Source organism: Mastigoproctus giganteus, chromosome 1 (assembly GCF_048544385.1).
Source record: "Mastigoproctus giganteus isolate SK-2022 chromosome 1, ASM4854438v1, whole genome shotgun sequence".
NCBI lineage: Eukaryota > Metazoa > Arthropoda > Arachnida > Uropygi > Thelyphonidae > Mastigoproctus > Mastigoproctus giganteus.
The window spans coordinates 119,052,657-119,073,966 of record NC_143575.1 but is presented as its reverse complement, the minus strand read 5'-3'; the positions used below and the strand labels follow the sequence as shown (position 1 = coordinate 119,073,966).

Sequence of the window (21,310 nt, the reverse complement as noted above, 5' to 3'; positions counted from 1 at the left end):
CTTAATTAAAATATTTGATAATGTATTTGAATGGTGACAAAAAATTTATTCCCACATGGTGGATTTGCCAGATTTTTTTGGCTAGTGGCTGCTTTACTTAATTAAAAAAAAAAAAAAAAGGAATGTGCACTACCTTGCAAAATATTCTACCGGTGCCCATGCCCGTGACTGTTAAGTACTGTGCCATTTCTTGTATTCTCCCTACACAAGGTAGGGAGAATACAAGGTGCTGTGACTGTGTGGTCACCTGGAATATAAAACACGATATTCATTCATAAAATCACTTATTACAGAATCACTACAAAGTTGGCATTGCATTGAAAACATAAAACAAATCAATGCACACTTCTCTATTCAGAGATGTGATTCATCGCTTACTGAGTGCAAAAGGAAAAAAAGTGAGGACTTTTTTTTTTTTCAAAAAATAATTTTTTGAAATTCAACTTTTTTTAATCTGTAAATGATCCATCAACAGGATTCAATTAAAAAAAAAATAAAAAATACTAACACCATAGTAACAAAATAACAAAATTACAGATCGTTCGGTAACAAAATGCAAAGAATAGTAAAAAAATAATAATTTATTTACAGCAACGAGTAACATATATTAGTGTCAAAACTGGACAACATTTAAGACTGCCGACATCATGGATCATTCAAAATTTGTGAATAGCCCATCATGTAAACTAATGAAAACTGGAATAATAAATTTACTTACATTTTCAGCCTTTCTATCACAGGTTAGAAAAGAATGGTTGTAATGGTAATGGGCGAATTTTTTTTGTGCAAATCACTACACTTGAAAATTTAGAATCACAGAATAGTACATGATGCTTGATAAGAGCTGCAGAACTTTCTTTCTTGTTCAATACAGCAAAATGAAAATATCTGATTGGCTGAATTGTTTTGTTTCGTTTTTCACTCTCGTTTCTCCAGTTTCTCCATCAAGTAACTTTGCAACAAATTTTCCCACCACAAGTAAAAACAGAACAGATATAATCAGGCTTGGGCAAACTTTTTGGCTGAAGGGCCACATTAGGAATTCAAAAAGAAGGTGGGCCACACATAAAATACTATTTTTAGATATATATAATTTGTTATCATGAAGAAGAAATACAGGGTGTCTTAAAAATATTGATTGCTCTTAATATTTGGTTTTCAGGAGCATTAGCAACTAAGGCCATATTGCTCTGGGATATGCGGTGGTCATTCCCTGACCTTTCAGCATCCTCCGTATTTGGTGGTGACGGCTCGAACCCCAGTCTAATCAAGAAGCGTGTGCTGCTCCTTCCCACCTGGATACGGAGGTGCCGGCTCAAAAATACTGGTACAAACGTTTAGGGGAAGTAGGTAATATCTAAAGGAATGTGAATCGCATAGGAACCCATAACCGGAAACGTCACGGGAAACTAGTAGCAGAGGCACAAGAAGCAGAAATGACAGAAGACAGTAATTAGTGGCAAACATTTATTTGACATAATATCAACAATGTACAAAGTCTTCTGTTGCATGGAGAGGAAACCTGGACATTGAATAGGCGAGCAGAAAACAAATTGCTCTCCACAGAAATGGATTTTTGGAGACGCTCAGCAGGAACTTCTAGAAGAGACAGAAAACGGAATGAAGTGAGAAAGACTATTATTGACACCATCAAAGAAAAGCATCTCACATGGTATGGACATGTAAAACGGATGCAAGAAAACAGATATCCAAAGGCTATCCTGGAATGGATACCTCCTGGAAGAAGGAGAAGAGGAAGACCTAGGAGGACATGGATGGATGGATGGATGGAGTACGGGAGTGCATGACAGCCCGAGGCTTAACCGACCAAGACACCTTGAACCGCACTTTATGGTGAGAAAAAATTCCTAACAAGAAATAACTTGTAGGCTGAGGAAACCCATTGTAAATGGAAACACTCCTCTTGAAGAAGAAGATTAACAATGGAGTACGAGATGGATGCATTTCATGATGTTACAACAGATGCTCGAAGGTTCCACCATGAGACGCCATGAATGTGTGACAATGGCGCAGCATGGATTGGCAGACACGATCGAACACACCTGGAGTTTCTTTGACAGTAGCAGCAGCGCAGGCGAGTCTCGCCACAAGATCCATTTCCACCTCCACAGGCGATTCATACACGATAGATTTGAGGGCCCCCCCCCCACAGAAAGAAATCAAGGCTCGATAAATCAGGTGAGTGTGGGGGCCAGTCAATGGGTCCACCACGGCCAATTCATCGACACCCAAAACGCCTGTTCAAATGGTCATGAACACCCCCTTCCATAATGGGCAGACGCCCAGTCATGCTGAAACCAAATGTTGCGTCTCGCATTTGTGGAACATCGTCAAGTAACCCTGGTTGAACTTGTTCAAGAAAGATCCGATATTTAGCGTAATTCATGCGGGATGGTAACAGGCATGGGCCGACTAAGCAGTCACCGACCATACCCGCCTACACATTTATTGCGAAGCGATGTTGTGCCGCATGGAGTCTCACACCGTATGGGTTGTCGTGAGCCCACACATGAGAATTGTGCTGATTGAATAAGCCTTCCCGAGTGAAATAAGCGTCATCCGTGAACAAAACATAGGCTGGAAAATTCAAGTCTTGAACACTTTCTTGGAGAAACCACTGCGCAAAAGCCACACATGCAGGATGATCTTGGGGGAGCAGTAACTGAACCCTTTGGAGATGAAAGGGGTGTAAGGAATCGTCATGCCAGACACGGCGTACACTGCAACGAGACACTCCTAAGGCAGAGGCAACGGCACATGTGCCGGTACTAGGATTATTCTCGACGGCATTCAACACACTTTCTTCCATGGCGGGAGTTCGCATCAAATGGGGTCTGACCGCACTACTCCTGTTACCTCTAAATGACCCATAATCGCACAAATTTTGATGCACACGCGCAAACAAACGGTTGTCTGGTACATGTCGGTCTGGGAAGCGTTCTCCATAAATTCGATGAGCGGCTTGTCCATTGCCCTCTGCTAATCCATACACTAGGTGCATGTCTGCCAGCTCACAGTTCGTATATCGATGCATGCTCTTCGTGAGGCGACTACTGCTTGAATGAGTAAACCAGAAATTTTCCCTCTCGCGAACTGATGAACAGCGCTGTCTACCGACTTACGGTTACGTTTCCGGGTTCCTTTTTTTTTTTTTTTTTTTTTTTATGAAAACCCCAAACACGAAAGGTATCAAAACCTATAGTACTTAGTACCATGCATGGGTTGAAGGAGAAGTATGGGGCAACGGAATGCCGGAAACTTTGCTCTAGAGACTAAACATGGGTTTCACCACGTCAAGCCTCCAATAAGCAAAGTGGTGGTATTTCACCGGTTGATGAAAGTCATCTACCACCTTTTATGCGATTCACATTCCTTTAGATGTTACCTACCTCCCCTAAACGTTTGTACCAATATTTTTGAGACACCCTGTATAACATAAAAGTTATTCTCTAACAACCATGAATTTAATGAAATGAATGGAACTGTTTTACATCTTTTACCATTTTTTTTAATTTCGGGTGTTAATTTTGTAGTTGAGATTCTTAACACTGCTTGTAAATGTTCATCGGTGATGCTTGATGGTAAAGAATTTTTAGTTAGATTCATGATGGAAAACGTTTGTTCACATATATAGGTTGATCCAAAAATAACCAACATTTTTTTGGGCAAAAATCTTTTAAGCTCGTCGAATTTGTCGGAATTAAGAGTACAGTAAACCCGCGCTATTCGCGTGGGTTAACGTTCCTCAGAAATGCCAAAACACAAATACTGAGTTATGGCTCCCATAATATTAAAGAGGTTCTGTTCCAAAGTATAAAATATATAAGATACACTAGTCTAAAATTTTGTCTATGTATGTATTATAGGTACCTTCATAATATGACTAGTGAAATGCAAGCATATGGCATCGAAATGAAAATAAGAAACAATTTAATATTAAATGTAATATTTATTAGAAATTTCAAACAAATCCTTCAAACCAGTGCCTTTGCTAGCTAAAAAACTTATCCCGCCAGTGCTATCACCAGTTTCACTAAAGTGTTGATATAGGAGTTTTGCCTTTTCATGAATGATGAGTGAACTTAACGGAATTTTATTTAGAGTTCGGTCTTCTATCCACAGATTTAAAGCTTTTTCCATTTTTTCTAATTTAACATCATGAGTTACAGAGCAAATATTTGAAGCAATTAGAGCATTTTCACAGACACTGCGGCAGATTTTTTCTTCCGATTTCTTGATTGATTGACCGTTGACTCATTGATTTTATAATGTTTTGCCACTTTCACCATTAGAAATTTTATCAAATAACTCAATTTTATTCACTAATGTCATCACCTTGTTTGATCTTTTCACATTTCCCTTATTCATAGCCATATTTTTGTACGGGTTAGAAAGAACTTGTCTGCAATAAAGTCACTTTCTTCCGTTAACATACTCGAAAAAGTCTGTTTTACAATGCAAAACAGTAGATTTATCACTTATGTAAGCATATCAATTTATAAATTGATAAATTTATTCAATTTATAAGCATATAAATTAAAAGCGGATATCATCTTTTAAGGGCACAAAAGGTGATATAGTTGTACACATTGGCACTAATGATATCAAGAGTAGGAGACCGTCAGAATTACATAAAAACTACAGGTCACTGTTGAAAAAAAAAGCCGTGAATTAGGGTTGAATTTGAGTGTCTGCAATTCTGCCCAGACACGATAGGAGGGAGTATATGATGAGAGCCCTGTCCATCAATTCGGCCCTGGAAAGATTGTGCAAGGCTCAAGGGGTAGAATTTTTTTCAGCCTGGACTGTACTTGTTAACAAGAGAGACTGCTTCTATAGGGACGGGATACACTTAAATAGAAAGGGTGCAAGAATATTTGCTGATGCTATCGAGGCAGTGTCAGGTGGGTCGGAAACTGCTAGCTTGGGAGGAGACAAAGACTAATAGATTAACAGTAGCCACTGGCAGAGGTGAAAGACATTCTTGCACTGCTTCTACTGGAATGAACAGAAGCCTGAGAAACAAGATGCAGGATATATCAGAGACTGCTGGGAGTTGTTGCGGTACAAGTAAACATATGGGTTGTGTTAGAGTAGCTAAGAATATAAACAGGTGCACGTATACTTTCGTGTACACCAGTTCTAGGAGTTTAGTAAATAAATTTGATGAATTTCAGGTATTGCTTGAAACAAAAGGCAGATATTGTTGGGATTTCAGAGACGTGGTGTCACACAGATATAAGGAAGGCAGAACTGGAATTTGGGGAGTACAACATCTACAGAAAGGATAGACAGGATAGGAAAGGAGGAGGGGTTATGCTATTAGTTAAGAAACACACAAAATCCAAGGAAGGGAAGCCAGTCGACATAGCTGGACAGTGCAGTGTCGAGTCAGTTTAGTGTGACATAAGCATTGGGAGATCAAAATTGAGAGTACAGTGTGCTATAGGCCTAATGACTCTGATGAGTATAATAAGGAACTGTACAGGGAAATAGAGGGCCAGTAAACCAGAGAGTCTTATAATGGGAGATTTTAATTTCCCAGACACTGACTGGAATTTGGGGGCTGGTCACTCACACACTAGCAAGGCTTTTTTGGATTTATTGAATGATTGTTTTCTACATCAGCATGTTCGGGAGGCAACTAGAGGGAGTAATACGCTTGATTTGATTATCAGTAGTGATTCTTCACATATTAAGAATCTGCAGATAAATGAAGCACTAGGTGGTAGTGATCACAGTGTGCTGAAGTGGGATTTACTCAAAGAGGTAACTACCATTGGGGTAAAGGGAACGGTTATTGCTTTCGAAGAGGCGACTACGATGGTCTCAGACAGTATTTAAATTCTATACAGTGGGACCAACTGATGATGTTACCAACAGCAAATTCAAAATGGGACGCATTCAAAGAACTTATTTTGGAAGCTACTAGGCTTTACATACCAACTAAGAAATATTGTTCAAGGTTTAGGCCTAAATGGATGTCAGATAAACTAATGAGACACATGCCAGAGAAGAAAAATGGGATACATACAAATTAACACAGAAGCCTATGATAGATACAAGTTGATTTGTAACCAAGTTACAAAGGAGGTTAGGCAGGCGAAGGCAGATTACAAGAAATCTTTGGCAAGGGATGCAAAGAAAAACAGCAGAGTTCTTTACTTATGTAAACTCTAGAAGGAAGGGAATGAATCAGATTGGTCCACTTGATATCGACGGGTCAACTGTTGATGATCCTGCTCAGGTAGCTAACAAACTAAATGAATATTTTGCATTGAAATTCACACATGAGGAGTTATTCGGCGAGGAGAATGCCAGAGGTGTATTCAACTCTGGCAGTAAGCTAGAGAATCTTGTAATAACTGAAAGTAAAGTGGAGGAGAAATTGTTGAAGATAAAGACAAGAAAGGCACCTGGGGTGATGGGATCTATCCAGTTATATTAAAGGAGGCAGAAAAGGAAGTAAACAAACCCTTAGCCATAATTATGAGAGCTACCTTGGATTCAGGGGATGTACCCACAGACTGAAGATGTGCAAATGTGACCCCAATTCACAAAGGAGGATCAAAGGCTGACACAAGTAATTATAGACCTGTGAGTTTAACTTCTGTTCCAGGAAAATTAATGGAGGCAGTGGTTAAAGAAGCACTGCAGGATCAGCTAGACAAGACTTCAGTTATAGCTCGGACACAGCATGGTTTTGTAAAGTGGAAGTCTTGCCTGATCAACTTGATTGGATACTATGATGCAGTCACAAAAGAACTGGATGCAGGGAATAACTTTGATATTATATACAGGCATACCTCGAATAACGAATAGGATGCGTTCCACGAAATTACTTCGTTAAGCGAAACTTCGTTTTCAGAGGTAAAAATACAATGGCCAGAATAGGGATACGTTCCTACGTAAAGAAAATGAAAAGCTTTTTTTTTCGAACAAAGAAAAGTTTTATTAAATAAACAGTCAACTTACATACAAAGTGAAATCATATTTTAAAATATGAGTCTAAAGTTAATTGCTTATGCTCTTTTTCTCTTTCATTTAACAATTGCCTATACGGAGTTATTGCATTTAACACTGATCGCTTAACAATAACACTTCTTCCTAAATCAGGATCATTTTCACTAAAAAAATTTAAAACGTTTTCAATGTCATTTAAGCATCTTTTTAAATCTTTGGTTGTTAACACTTTTTTGGCAGGAACTTCTTTAACCTCGTCTTCATTATCTTTGTCTTCGTTGCTAACAAGGTTTTCTAAATCTTCCATTGAAAAACCATCATCTTCTGCATTCAATAAATTTCTAACATCTTCTTCATCTACATTTTCGAAACCTATTGATTGAGCCATCTGGATAACTTCATTTCTAATTTCTTGGATGTTATTATCTTCTTCTAGTACAACTTCTGGCCATATTTTGCGCCAAACTCCATTTAAGCATTTCTTAGTGACTTCTTTCCAAGAACTATCAATGTTTTGAATGGTGTAGTTTTTCCAAAAAGTTTTAACTGTCATATCCTCTTTATTCTCTAGTTCAGTTAAACTGCTTAATGTTCGACGCAGATAATAAGCTTTAAATGATGCTATTATTCCCTGATCCAATGGTTGAATCACAGAAGTTGTGTTTGCTGGAAGAAACACAACTTTGACAGGAATGCATGTGTCCAACGTGTTAAGATCAGTAGGATGTCCCGGAGCATTGTCTAACAACAAAAGAGCTTTTTCTTCAAAGTTGTTTTTTTTTTGACAATACCGTTTTACTTCAGGACAAAAGTGGTTAACAAACCAATCAGTAAATAACTCATTGGTAACCCACGCTTTTCTATTTGCTTTCCATATTACAGGTAAATTCATTTTTATGCTACCTTTTAACGCCCTCGGATTTTCTGAATGGTAAACTAATAACAATTTTAATTTATAATCGCCAGAGGCATTTGATCCAACGAGTAACGTTAAATGGTCTTTGGCTGCTTTGAACCCAGCAGCTGATTTTTCTTCAATAGAAATAAAGCTTTTTGTTGGTAGCCGTTTCCAGAACAAACCGCTTTCGTCAACATTGAACACCAAATTTGGAAAATTTTCACGTTCAATTATTTCCTTTAGTTTTACTGGAAACTTATTTGCAGCTTCTCCTGTTAATTTTACACTATGAATCCTGGCCCGTTTTTTAAATTTCTCGAACCAACCACGAGAAGCCCCAAAGGTTTCCGCAATTTCTTCAGTTTGTTTAGATTTCAGGTGATTAAACTGGAATATTTTTTTTATGTTAAATGGGGCTTGAAATTGCCGACTTCGTTATATCGAAGCTTCGTTATCAGAGGTAACGTTAATCGAGGTATGCCTGTACTTGGATGTTAAAAAGGCTTTTGATACTGTTGCACATGAAGACTGCTGCACAATTTGGAGCAGTGTGGCATTGGAGGCAAATTGCGGCTATGGATAAAGGGGTGGTTGAGGGGGAGAAGACAGAGAGTGGAAATCAACGGACACTGCTCATCGTGGACTAATGTTATTAGTGGAGTCCCTCGGGGTTCACTGTTGGGTCCATTATTGTTTTCTGTATTTATAAATGATACTGATGATGGTATATCAAGCTTAATGTCCAAGTTTGCAGACAATACGAAGGTTGGCAGGGTTGTCAAAGACACTACTGACACTATGCTGCTGCAACAGGATCTGGAAAGGTGGAGCAGATGGGCTGAGAGGTGGCAAATGAAGTTTAACATTGACAAATGTAAAGTACTACATATGGGAAACAGCAACCCCAGAGCAACGTATCAAATCTGTGGTACTACACTGACAGTGGTAGAGAATGAAAGGGACCTGAGGGTGGTTGTGCAGGCAGATATGAAGTTTTCTGAGCAGTGCAGATGGGCTGCCAGGGCAGGTCATGGAGTCTTGTCAATGATATATAAGAATTTTGTAAGCAGGGACAGCGAGGTGATTATCCCATTTTACAAGGCTTTGATTGATTTGGTGGTTGTTGGCGCATCGGCTTCTGTGGCCATATTGCACCTCCCAAGGTTTTTTGCAGTACTTTGATCCAAGCCCGAGGCGGGAATTGAACCCGCGACCTTTTGGGTTGCCGGGCAGGTACTTTACCCACTCGGCTAGCCTGGTCGGCATTTTTTACAAGGCAATGGTCATGCAAGAGTAGCTCATGGTGTATTGTCCATGATATTTCCTGCCATTATCCATGAGAGAAGACTCGTCTTTTCTGTAAAAATGATGGTTGGCATTATTTCGCACCCAGACTTCTGGGCCAACTGCGGTTGGAGGATCCCGGTCCCAAGCCTTCGGGCCAATCCAGTCCTCCAGGCCACCCCAAACCGGTTAAAGTTATCCGATCGTTTCATACCCGTGCAAATGCTGCAATACGTATACTCCTCGGATGGCGACCTCTACAAGTTCGCATTGGATCAAAAATGCAGGCAGAACTTACTCCATCGACTTCCTTCTCAGGACCATGTCACAGGGCATTAGAACCTGCTCCCAAGGACCTGTCCATCACTCTCATGGATCCCTCACTACATTGCTCCAACTTTCTGCGCCTGCTCAGATGACTCCAACACTGTAAGAGGACTGCTCCCTGGAGGATAAATTAGCATGATAACATGCTGTTGTGTATTTACGTTCATATGTAAATTTTCCATTTGCTTTCATTTCATTACACTTGTGTAATTAGTAATAAGATTATTTTTTCTCCTATCTCATCCTTGTTTATTGCAGTGTATTAGCCTTTGTAACCTTTATATTAGACTTTTACCTTGTATTAACCTTTACTGTAAACCCCTGGCTTGTAGCCGTGAAGGGTATTGTGTACGGCATATGCATTTTGTATGCAATAAAGATTTCTTCTTCTTCTTCTTATATATAGGAATTTTTCTAGCAGGGATAAGGAGGTGATTATTCCCTTGTATAAGGCAATGGTCAGGCCACACCTAGAGTACTGTATACAGGTCTGGAGGCCTCATTTCAAGAAGGATGTAGAGCTGCTGGAACGAGTACAGAGAAGGGCAACAAGATTAGTGAATGGAACAATGGAGTGCTCTTACGAAGAAAGGCTTAAGTTTTGTAAATTACAGTGTCTGGAGACTAGGCACCAGCGAGGTGATCTCATAGAGGTGTATAAAGCCTTGAATGGTTTGAGCATGCTCAATGCTGATGGGATTCTTCCTCTAGCTCAGAAAAATCACCTGAGAGGGCATAAATTCAAATTGAGGAAAGACAGATGTAGGATAGACGTGCAGAAATTTGCCTTTAGCCAGTGGGTGGTTGGTTAGTGGAACAGACTTCCATCCCTTGTCGTGGAAGTTGATAGCCTAAATAAGTTTAAGGCTCAGCTGGACAGGTATTTCGAACGAACAGAGGGGTGAAGTGGAAGTGGGTTTTTTTTTTTTTTGGCTGATGCTGCATAAGCTTGCTTTCTTGCATCAAATGCCTATGCTAATGCTAAAGCAAACGACGAAACGTTCCATGACAAGCGCATAACACATACTGAATAAGGATTAGCGAGAAACATCCACGTTCGCGATTTTGTTACCCCTCTCCCCTCCACCCACTGAGCACTGTTTTGACCGGGAAAGATAATTTTAGCCACGCCCATGTTTTTTTATGGCGGAAAATGTTCACAGCGCTTTAAAATTCGCATTTTTTTAGGTTTCATTTTATATTAAATCAGCTACCGCGAATACAGATACCGCGAATAGTGGGGTTTACTGTATTGTGAAATTTACAATTTCCTCATGACAGTGCAATTCCCTTATATCAGTATCACACTGCAGATCTATAATCTGAAGCTGTGGTTCACTCAGTGCACTATCAATTTCTATTGAAAATGGGTAGCCCACTATTGCCAAAATTGTCTCAATTTTTCGTAAGTCACCAAATCTTCGTGAAAAGTTGTCATTCAAAAAGTTTATAATTTCACAATACAGTCAGTCCTCGTATAACACGTGTTTAAACTACATGAATTCGATCATACACGATTTATAAATAGGGGAAACGATATCTTATATAACACGAACCGAATTGGCTTATGCACGATTCGCCTTTGTGTTTATAAGAAATGGCAGTCGAACGCAGAATCACCCCAACCGAACGCAACACGATAGGAATGAAGAGAAGATTCTGAAAATGTATTTATGTTTTTTATATCAGTGAAAGGGAAACACATTTCACCATAATAACGTAAAAACTAACACAATTCCAGCTATCAGTATAATCGCAAATGGAATTAGATCGAGTTTACTACCAGTTTATAACAGATTCCACTAGCAGGAACGCAATTGGAAATTGTTGTTATTGTTTTATGGTAGTAACCCCTAGAAATGTGCTTTAGTAAAATGTAAGGTGTTAATAGCGTATCTCTGTCTTTACGGTATTGTTTATTCAGTTGCTACACGCGCGCAGCTTTGTTTATGTGTATCAAGAGCGCCTCCTCGTTTTGTAATTGTGCTTTATTCCCTAAAAATGAGCAAAATACTCAAAAGGTGTGAAAAGGAAGCGTCCTGGTTAAGACACTGCAGATTCAGAGAGAAAAAGAAAAGCAATATCGATAAACAGAGGCGGACTGGATCAAAAATTCTTACCTGGGAAAATTTATAGTGGCCTTGTACTATGGTTTATGGCCAAAATCGCACCGGGCTCTGGCCCACCGGGGTTTCCCCAGTAAGGCTTATGGCCAGTCCTCCTCTGTCGATAGAGAAAAAATATGAAATTGTGAAACGCTTTGAGCGAAATGAAAGACCATGTGCACATGCTACAGGCCTAAATGAGGCAACGCCAAGAATTAGAAAGAATGCAGAGAAAATAAAAACAACTTTCATTGCTGGAACAACTTAAAGTGTAATTAAAATCCATTAGAATAAGACACAAAGAATTGGAAGAGATGGAACGGCTGTCATCCATTTGGATAGAAAATCAAACAAAAAACAAGTTTTCTTATGATAGAAGCAAAAGCATTAGCAACATTTTATTACGTAATTGTCGTAATAAAATACATAAGTATTTTATTCGCAAAAAATACTTACATATTATTTATTATATTAAAATATAATATAATAATAATAAAAAATTATATTTTTATTACATATTTTAATCATTATAAAATACGTAAGTATTTTATTACGATTATTTATTGTTTGTTTGTTGTTTGTTATTTGGTTTTTAGGAGCATTAGCAACTAAGGCCATATTGCTCCGGGGATATGCGGTGGTCATTCCCTGACCTTTCCGCATCCGCTGTATTTGGTGGTCACGGGCTCGAACCCCGGTTTCATCAAGAAGCATGTGCTACACACTGCCGCTCCTGCCCACCTGGCTACGGATTTTATTTATTGTGTTTGGTAATGTTTTGGTTACCAATATGTGTTCAATCTTGGGTAGTTGGCACCTAACTATTTTTCTCATAGGGCCTGTTGTTTATATTGCACGAGGGTTTCTAGGAACACAACTATCGTGCTATAAACGAGGACTGATTGTATTTTTCAAATTTATTTTCTGGAATCTTCAGCAACTTCATTGTTGGAAAGTGGTCTACCTTGTTAATTAATAAACGTCGAAGGAACAACTGGAGTTTTAATTTAAATCCATTCAAACTTTTTACCATATCATGGGCGTATAAATTTTTCCCTTGTAACACAGTGTTGAAAGTATTTAAGTGTGTCACGATGTCCAGGGTAAATGCAAAATCACAAATCCAGTTATTATCAGTTAATTCGGGCAAGTCCATAATATTTTTCAGTTTTAAAAATAAAATTATGTCATCATTAAGATCCCATACTCGCCGAAGAACTTTTCCTAAGCTAAGCCATCGAATTTGGCCATGATAAGGAATATCTGTGTACTCGGATTCAATATCTTGAAGAAAATTAATGAATTGTCTGTGTTTCAGGGCCCTCGATCATATTAAATTTACTAGTTTAATAATACAAGATGTGACATGTTCAACTTTTAAGATGTGACATGTTCATTTTTACATAATACTTGTTGATGTATAATACAATGAATTGTAATTAAATTATAATCAGGATAATTTTCACAAATTTTATCCTGAATTTTCTTTAATGCTCCAACATTTTTACCCGTCAGTTGTTACGCTTACCATTTTGTTACATTGTAAATTATATCTTGTTAAGCATTTGTCAACTTTTTCAAATATATTAGCTCCTGTTGTTTGGTCTTTTAGAGATTCCATTGAAAGAAGCTCTTCAATAATTTCAAAATTAGAGGTACATCCATGTATGAAAATTAATAACTGCGCAGTATTATTTTGGTCGTTACTTTTGTCGAGAGCTATCGAGTACCATGTTATGGATACTAATACTGATAATAATTGCTCATTCAAATTTGTATCGATACATTCAATTCTTCTTACTACGGTTCACCAAGATAAACTTATATTCTCAAATTTGTGTTTAATGTCAGGACATATAATTCCACAAGCTTCAGTCATACATTCTTTAATATAATCTCCAACAGAAAAAGGCTTGTTGCTTTTTGCAATTATATGAGAAATAACAAAACTTGCCTCTACAGTAGCTTCTTGTTCCTTAGTTACCCACGTAAACACATTTTGTTGTCTAGATAAATTCTGAATCAATCCATCAGCAGTTTTCTTTCTTGCTTCCGGAGTTAAATTGGCACCATATTCGGAATGTTTAGTAGTGAAATGTCTTTTAATATTGTACTCTTTCGACACTGAAATACTCTCCCGGCAGATGAGAAAATTGGCTTGTTATTTATGTTAGCAAAAAAATATTTTGTGTTCCACTCTTCATTGAAGACAAGATGCTCTTGTTGATTTTTTCGTTTTTTATTCATTTTTAAAAGGGCATAAATACGCTACTGGCACCAAGATGATAACCGAAGATAACACAAAAAAACTAACTGCAGGATGACCGCCAGAGAAAACAGATTGGAACTGCGGCCTGTCAGCAGTCCTCTCCTATTACTCGGCCACCGCAGCAAAGCCGCTGTCGTCATCACCGGTTGTCTGTTACCGTAGTTTGGCGCAGTTAGTTTATAATCGCAAATAATACCATTATAAAAGCGCCCGGTGACTCACTCGGGTTCGCGCACAATTTCAAATTCTATCTCAATTTGAACAATACAGAGATGATAAAACAATTTACAAGTCAACAAATTCTATAATATATTACATTTACAAATTTATTTTTCAGAAGGCATCGCAAAAGGGCCCCCATCCTGAATACACCCCTGTGTGTGGAAGTGGGTAGTTTTAATATATTTAAAGTTTCAAAAAAAATTTTGGTAGGAATTGGAAAATTAAGCGAATATACTTTCTTTCTTTTTTTTTTTTTTTATATTGTTGTATATGCTTTGCTTCCTTGCATAAGTTGCCATTAATACTGCTAATAAAAGTGAAATTAGAAAAATACAAATGACAAAAAAAAGTTGTTAAAAATGAAAACATAATACAAAACTAAAAATTACAACAAAAAAAATTACTTCTACTTTAAAAAAAATAAATATTTGTCAAAAGTATACCTCTTCTGAGACATCAACTGGATCCACTGAATATTGTGTGTGAAAACGATGTATGCCTGATGCAAACTGCATGCCATTTAAGACCTGATAAATATAAGATACGATACATATATAAAATACAATATTTTTTCTTTTTTTTTTTTTTTTTTGCATATTACCTTAATGTAATTAATCATATATTATATGATTTGAATGATGAAGCAATAACTGAAAGTTATACGTTAAAACTGTTTCATTACACTCACCTACAAAACTACATTGTACTACAAAATAATTTTAAAAAAAAACAAAAAAAAGTAATATAAGTGTTAATTTTATCAGATAAATGTGAACTTATAAAGTGAATATCCACTTGCAGTCTGCCTATCCACTTGCAGTCTGCCAAACCCCATGTTCTTTTTCTGACAGAATCTCAATTATCGTTTGATTCAACTACTGCTCATTTCTGATTCCCAAATTATTTGCTGTATGATTCCTTTTGCCTCAAAGGTGGTACTTGTGCATATGTTCGTTCTGATATTCCCTGTCAGAGACTTGGCAATTTGGAATCTCCTCTCTTTGATCTTCTCTGGCTTAAAATCTCTCTACCTCAATTGGGTAAAATTCATCTGTTGTCTCTACCATTCTCACAACTCCACTAATCACATGGAGCTCTTTGACTTCCTCTCTTTGCAACTTCACTTTCTCCAGTCAAACTTTCCTAACATTGAGGTAATTTTCCTAGGTGATTTTAATGTTCACAACTCCAGCTGGCTTCCGTTTTCTAGTCACACTGACCCAGCTGGTCGAGATGCTGAGGCTTTTGCAATTACTAATGACCTTGCACAGATTGTTCATTTACCTACAATAATACCGGACAATCCTAATCATACAGCCAATACGCTTGATCATTTTCTCATAGACAACCCTTCTAAGTATATGGTCGAAGTGAGAGGTCCTTTAGGTACTTCAGTTCACAACTTGGTGATTGTCTCTTCTCCAATGGAAGCTTTATCTCATGGCTATTCCAGACCTCGTATTGTTTCGCATTACAAGAATGCAAAATGGGATGACCTGTGAGACTCCTTTTCTACTTTTCCTTGGTCGGATTACTGTTTCAAAACTTCTGATGTCAACGTTTGCTCAGATCGGGGCAGTGAAATTATTCTTGCAGGAAAAATCTCATCCACTTTAAAATCAAAAAACCACTTTAAAATCTCATCCTTTATCTAAACCTTGGTTTTCCAATAAATGTGCTAAGGCTGTTCAAGAGAAGAATGTTGCATATCGTAATTGGCTTGTTTCTAATTCTTCAGTTTCATTTTCTGCCTACACCAAAGCTCGCAACAATTGTAAAGCAGTTATTAATCAGTCCCTACTAGAGTTTGAACAGGCTAAGAGTAGAAAAGTTGATTCTTGCCCTAATGGTAGCCGAGAATTCTGGTGTCTTGCCAAAGCTATTGGCTGCAACTTTTGCCCATCTCTGCTCCCACCTCTGTCCAAACCAGATGGTTCTGTTGTCACTTCAGCGAAGGATAAAGCTGACCTGCTAGCATCCCATTTTTTTTCCAACTCAGGTATTAATGATCTTGGTAAAACACCTCCCACCATTCCCAACACGCTCCATTTAATGCCTCCTGTGGTCTTCCGTCAAAAGCATGTCAGAAGGATTTTGACGAATCTTGATGCTAAGAAAGCTCCAGGTTCCGATGGTATTTCTCCACTTGTTTTCAAAACCTGTGCTCCTGAACTTACTCCTATTCCTTGCCGCCTTTTTTCACTCTCTTATTCCAAAGGTGTTTTTCCTTCTGCTGGGAAATTTTCTCATATCCAGCCAGTTCCTAAAAAGGGTGACAAATCCCTCCCATCCAATTATCGTCCCATTGCAATTACTCCTACTCTTTCTAAAGTAATGGAGAAATCAATTAACCGCCAACTCTTAAACTACCTAGAAACCTTCCGTCTGTTCAACGATCGCCAGTATGGATTCCGTCGGTGTCGATCCACTGGTGATATGCTGCCTTATGTTACCCATTTATGGACTAATTCAATGGAAAGGTTTGGTGAAACACAAGTAGTTGCTCTTGACATCTCAAAGGCTTTCGATCGTGTTTGGCATAAAGGTCTTCTAAACAAATTTCCATCTTATGGTTTGCCAACTTTAGTTTAGTAATTGGTTATCCAGTTTTCTCTCTGATCGCTCACTGAGGGTGATGGTAGATGGCTCTCTGTCTTCTAACTTCTCTACTAATGCCGGTGTCCCCCAAGGTTCAGTTCTTTCCCCCACTCTTTTCCTCTTGTATATCAATGACCTTCTTCCATTGACTGGAAATCCTATCCATAGTTTTGCCGATGATAGCACATTGCATTCAACTTTACATTTTGAGAAAACTTGTCCTGCTCAATCAGCTTCAACTTCTAGAAAATCTGCTACCAATTCCTTAAATGCCGATCTTCAGGTAATTCTCCAGTGCGGCAAGGACAACTTAGTTGATTTCAGTCCTAAAACTCAGTCTTGTCTTATATCTCGCAAAAAAGGATTCTTCTGCTCCTATGCTTATCTTTAGTGACACTCCGATTTCTAGGCAAAATGATATATCTCTTTTGGGAATTACCCTGACTTCTAATCTCTCTTGGCACAAGCACATTACAAATATTGCTTCCTCTGCATCTAAAAAACTTGGTTTTCTCTTTCACTGTCGGCGTTACTTTTCTTCCAAACAGCTGTTCACTCTGTATAAATCGCAAATCTGCCCTGCCATGGAATATTGTTCCCACATCTGGGGTGGTGTCCCAAAACCTCTCTCAGGCTTCTTGATTCCATTCAGAAGAGGGCAGTTAGTTTAATTAATGATTCATCTCTAACAGAGTCTCTCCACTCGCTTTCTCATAGATGCACTGTTTCTGCTGCATGCCTCTTCTACAGATACTTCCATGGGCACTGTTCTTCTGAATTGGCTTCTATAATTCCCACTCTCTCTTTCAAAATGGTCCGAACACGTGCTGCAACCAGCCAACATCCATTTACTGTCCAACTTCAAACTCACAGAGTCAACTTTTCTTCTTCCTCGTTTATTCATTCAACTGCTGTTTTCTGGAACAATCTTCCTTCATATGTATTTCCTGAAAATTACAGTCTACAGAAGTTCAAGTCCAATGTCAATAAATATCTTCTTTCGTCTTCTCAACCTCCAACCCAAGCACGGTACTAGGTACTATAGGTTCTAACACCTCTCGTGTTTGGGGTTTACATAAAAAAAAAAAAAAAAAAACCCATAAAGCAATACAAGTCAAATGAAGACTGCAGTCTGCTCCGCATCCGCACCACAACACATACAGTAAACTCCGCTACTGTATGCAAAGTACTCAGTATACACTTGCCATCTCCAAGAGCTCACATCTGGTGAGTATGGGCTTGGCACACCCAGAGTCCTCAGCTGGATATCATCATTCTTCTCTTTCTTGGTGATTCCCTTTGAATTTTGACTCTCTCTCTCTCTCTCTCTCTCTCTCTCTCTCTCTCAGGGTAAGTTGGGAATTTTTTTTTTTTTTTTTGTCTGGTGCAGCATAAGCCTCAGGCTTCCTTGAACCATGTAGCTAATAATAATAATAATAATAATAATAATCTGCTGTTTTATTTTACATTCTATATCTACACTCACGCCTAAAAGTTTGGAATCACAGCATATGACAACATTTTTCAATATATATATATTTTTTAAATTAGCTATGACTTAGCTAAGGTTTAATATAAAAAAATAACACTACAAAGTATTAAGATTTTTTTTTATTAGGTATTGAAGTATTTACAGCAAAAAAATATTGAAATGATTAATATTAACAACTATAACGATGTTTCATCAAATTATCCTCCAAGAGACAATATCACTGCCTTACACAGAAGTGGCATTCTGACGATTAATTTTATAATAGTTTATTGACTAATATTATAACGTGTGATCGGCAAGGATCCCCATGAATTTTGTGATGACTGGCAGGCTTCACGGACTTGACAGTCTAGGTTAGTGGTTCCCAACCTTTTTTCTTTCAACCCAAAATTTCAAAACACATTTGAAACCCATCATATGTCAGTTAACAAAGGCAAAAAGTAAAATAATTAAAAATTTCCAATATAGTGTAATATAAATATACTTATTAATGAGTACAGACCCTTTATTGCAAACTACAGAGGATGGTAAAGAGTGTCAGTCAAAGTTAAAGAATATCAGTATAACTTGTCAACAACATGAAACACCTGTGATCACATAAAACAATAAATAAACCAACATCATCATATTAGCTTTAGTAGAGGCACATGATGCAAGAAAGCAAGCTTATGCACCTTCAACCAAAAAAAAAAAAAAAAAACTGCTCCCATTTCACCCCTCCGTTCGTCCCAAATACCTGTCCAGCTCAGCCTTAAATTTATTTAGGTTATCAACTTCCACAACATAGGATGGTAGTCTGTTCCACCAACCAACTACCTGCTGGCTAAAGGAAAACTTCCGCACATCTATCCAACATCTGTCTTTCTTCAATTTGAATTTATGCCCTCTCAGGTGATTATTCTGAGTAAGAGAAAGAATCCCATCAGCATTGGGCATGCTCAAACCATTCAAGGCTTTATTAGCATTAGCATTGGTAGAGGCATATGATGCAAGAAAGCAAGCTTATTCAGCATCAGCCAAAAAAAAAAAAAAAAACACTACTCCCATTTCACCCCTCCGTTCATTCGGAATACCTGTCCAGCTGAGCCTTAAATTTGTTTAGGCTATCAACTTCAACAACAAGTGATGGAAGTCTATTCCACAAACCAACTGCCCGCTGGCTAAAGGCAAATTTCTGCACATCTATCCAACATCCGTCCTTCCTCAATTTGAATTTATGCCCTCTCAGGTGATTATTCTGAGCAAGAGGAAGAATCCCACTGGCATTGAGCATGCTCAAGCCATTCAAAGCCTTATACACCTCTATCAGATCACCTCGCCGATGCCTAGTCTCCAGACTCAGTAATTTGCAAAACTTAAGCCTTTCTTCGTAAGAGCAACCCTTTGTTCCATTCACTAATCTTGTTGCCCTTCTCTGTACTCGTTCCAGCAGCTCTATATCCTTCTTGAAATGAGGCCTCCAGACCTATATACAGTACTCAAGGTGTGGCCTGACCAATGTCTTATACAAGGGAATAATCACATCCCTATCCCTGCTAGAAAAATTCCTGTATATCATTGACAAGACACCATGAGCTACTCTTGCAGCTCGTCTGCACTGTTCACAGAGCTTCATATCTGCCTGCACAATTACCCCCAGGTCCTTTTCATTCTCTAGAACTGTCAGCGTAGTACCACAGAGTTGATACGTTGATCTGGGGTTACTGTTTCCCATATGTAGTACTTTACATTTGTCAATGTTAAACTTCATTTGCCACCTCTCAGCCCATCTGCTCAACCTTTCCAGATCATGTTGCAGCAGCATAGCATCAGTAGTGTCCTTAACAACCCTGCCAACCTTTGTATCGTCTGCAAACTTGGACATTAAGCTTGATATACCACCATCAATATCATTTATAAATACAGAAAACAACAATGGACCCAACGCTGAACCCTGAGGAACTCCACTAATAACATTAGTCCATAACATCATCAGTTGGTCCCACTGTATAGAATTTAAATACTGTCTCAGACCATCATAGTCGCCTTTACGAAAGCAAAAACCCTTCCCTTTACCTCTGATGGTAGTTACCTCCTTGAGTAAATCCCACTTCAGCACACTGTGATCACTGCCACCTAGTGGTTCCTTTATCTGCAGATTCTTAATGCATGAAGAATCACTAATGATAATCAGATCAAGAGTATTACTCCCTCTAGTTGCCTCCCGAACATGCTGGTGTAGAAAACAATCATCCAATAAATCCACAAAAGCCTTGCTAGTGTGTGAGTGACCAACCCACAAATTCCAGTCAATATCTGGGAAATTAAAATCCCCCATTATAAGACTCCCTGATTTACTGGCCCATTCTATTTCCCTGTACAGTATCTTATTATACTCATCAGAGTCATTATACACCTCAATCAGATCACCTCGCAGGTGCCTAGTCTCCAGTATTTTGCAAAATTTAAACCTTTCTTCGTAAGAGCAACCCTTTGTTCCATTCACTAATCTTGTTGCCCGTCTCTGTACTCTTTCTAACAGCTCTACATCCTTCTTAAAATGAGACCTCCAGACCTGTATACAATACTCAAGTTGTGGCCTGACCATTGCCTTATATAAGGGGATAATCATCTCCTTATCCCTGCTAGAAAAATTCCTGTATATCATTGACAAGACACTATGAGCAACTCTTGCAGACCATCAGCACTGCTCAAAAAACTTCATATCTGCCTGCACAATTACCCCAGGTCCTTTTCATTCTCTACCAGTCAGTGTAGTACCAGAGAGTTGATATGTCACTCTGAGGTTACTGTTTCTCATATGTAGAACTTTACATTTGTAAATGTTAATCTTCATTTGCCAACTCTCAGCCCATCTTCTCAACTTTTCTAGATCCTGTTGCAGCAGCGTACTGTGATTAGTGTCCTTAACAACCCTAACAAACTTCGTATGATCTGCAAACTTGGACATTAAGTTTGATATATTGATATACCATCATCGATATCATTTATAAATAAAGAAAACAACAATGGACTCAACACTGAACCCTGAGGGACTGCACTAATAACATTAGATGAGCAGTGTCCATTAATTACCACTCTCTCTCTCTCTTCTCCCAATCAACCATCCCTTTATCCATTGCAGCAATTTC

General features: G+C 38.3%; 1 protein-coding gene across 1 annotated transcript in view; it reads right to left on the bottom strand.

Moving 5' to 3' along the window:
• LOC150091114 (propionyl-CoA carboxylase alpha chain, mitochondrial-like) overlaps nucleotides 1-21,310 on the bottom strand; it is a 1,103,107-nt gene that overhangs the window by 1,041,595 nt on the left and 40,202 nt on the right. Inside the window, exon 2 of the mRNA XM_090381963.1 lies at nucleotides 14,533-14,616. Within this exon, the coding sequence (XP_090238089.1) occupies nucleotides 14,533-14,616 (84 nt within the window). The remainder of the gene's footprint in view (nucleotides 1-14,532; nucleotides 14,617-21,310) is intronic.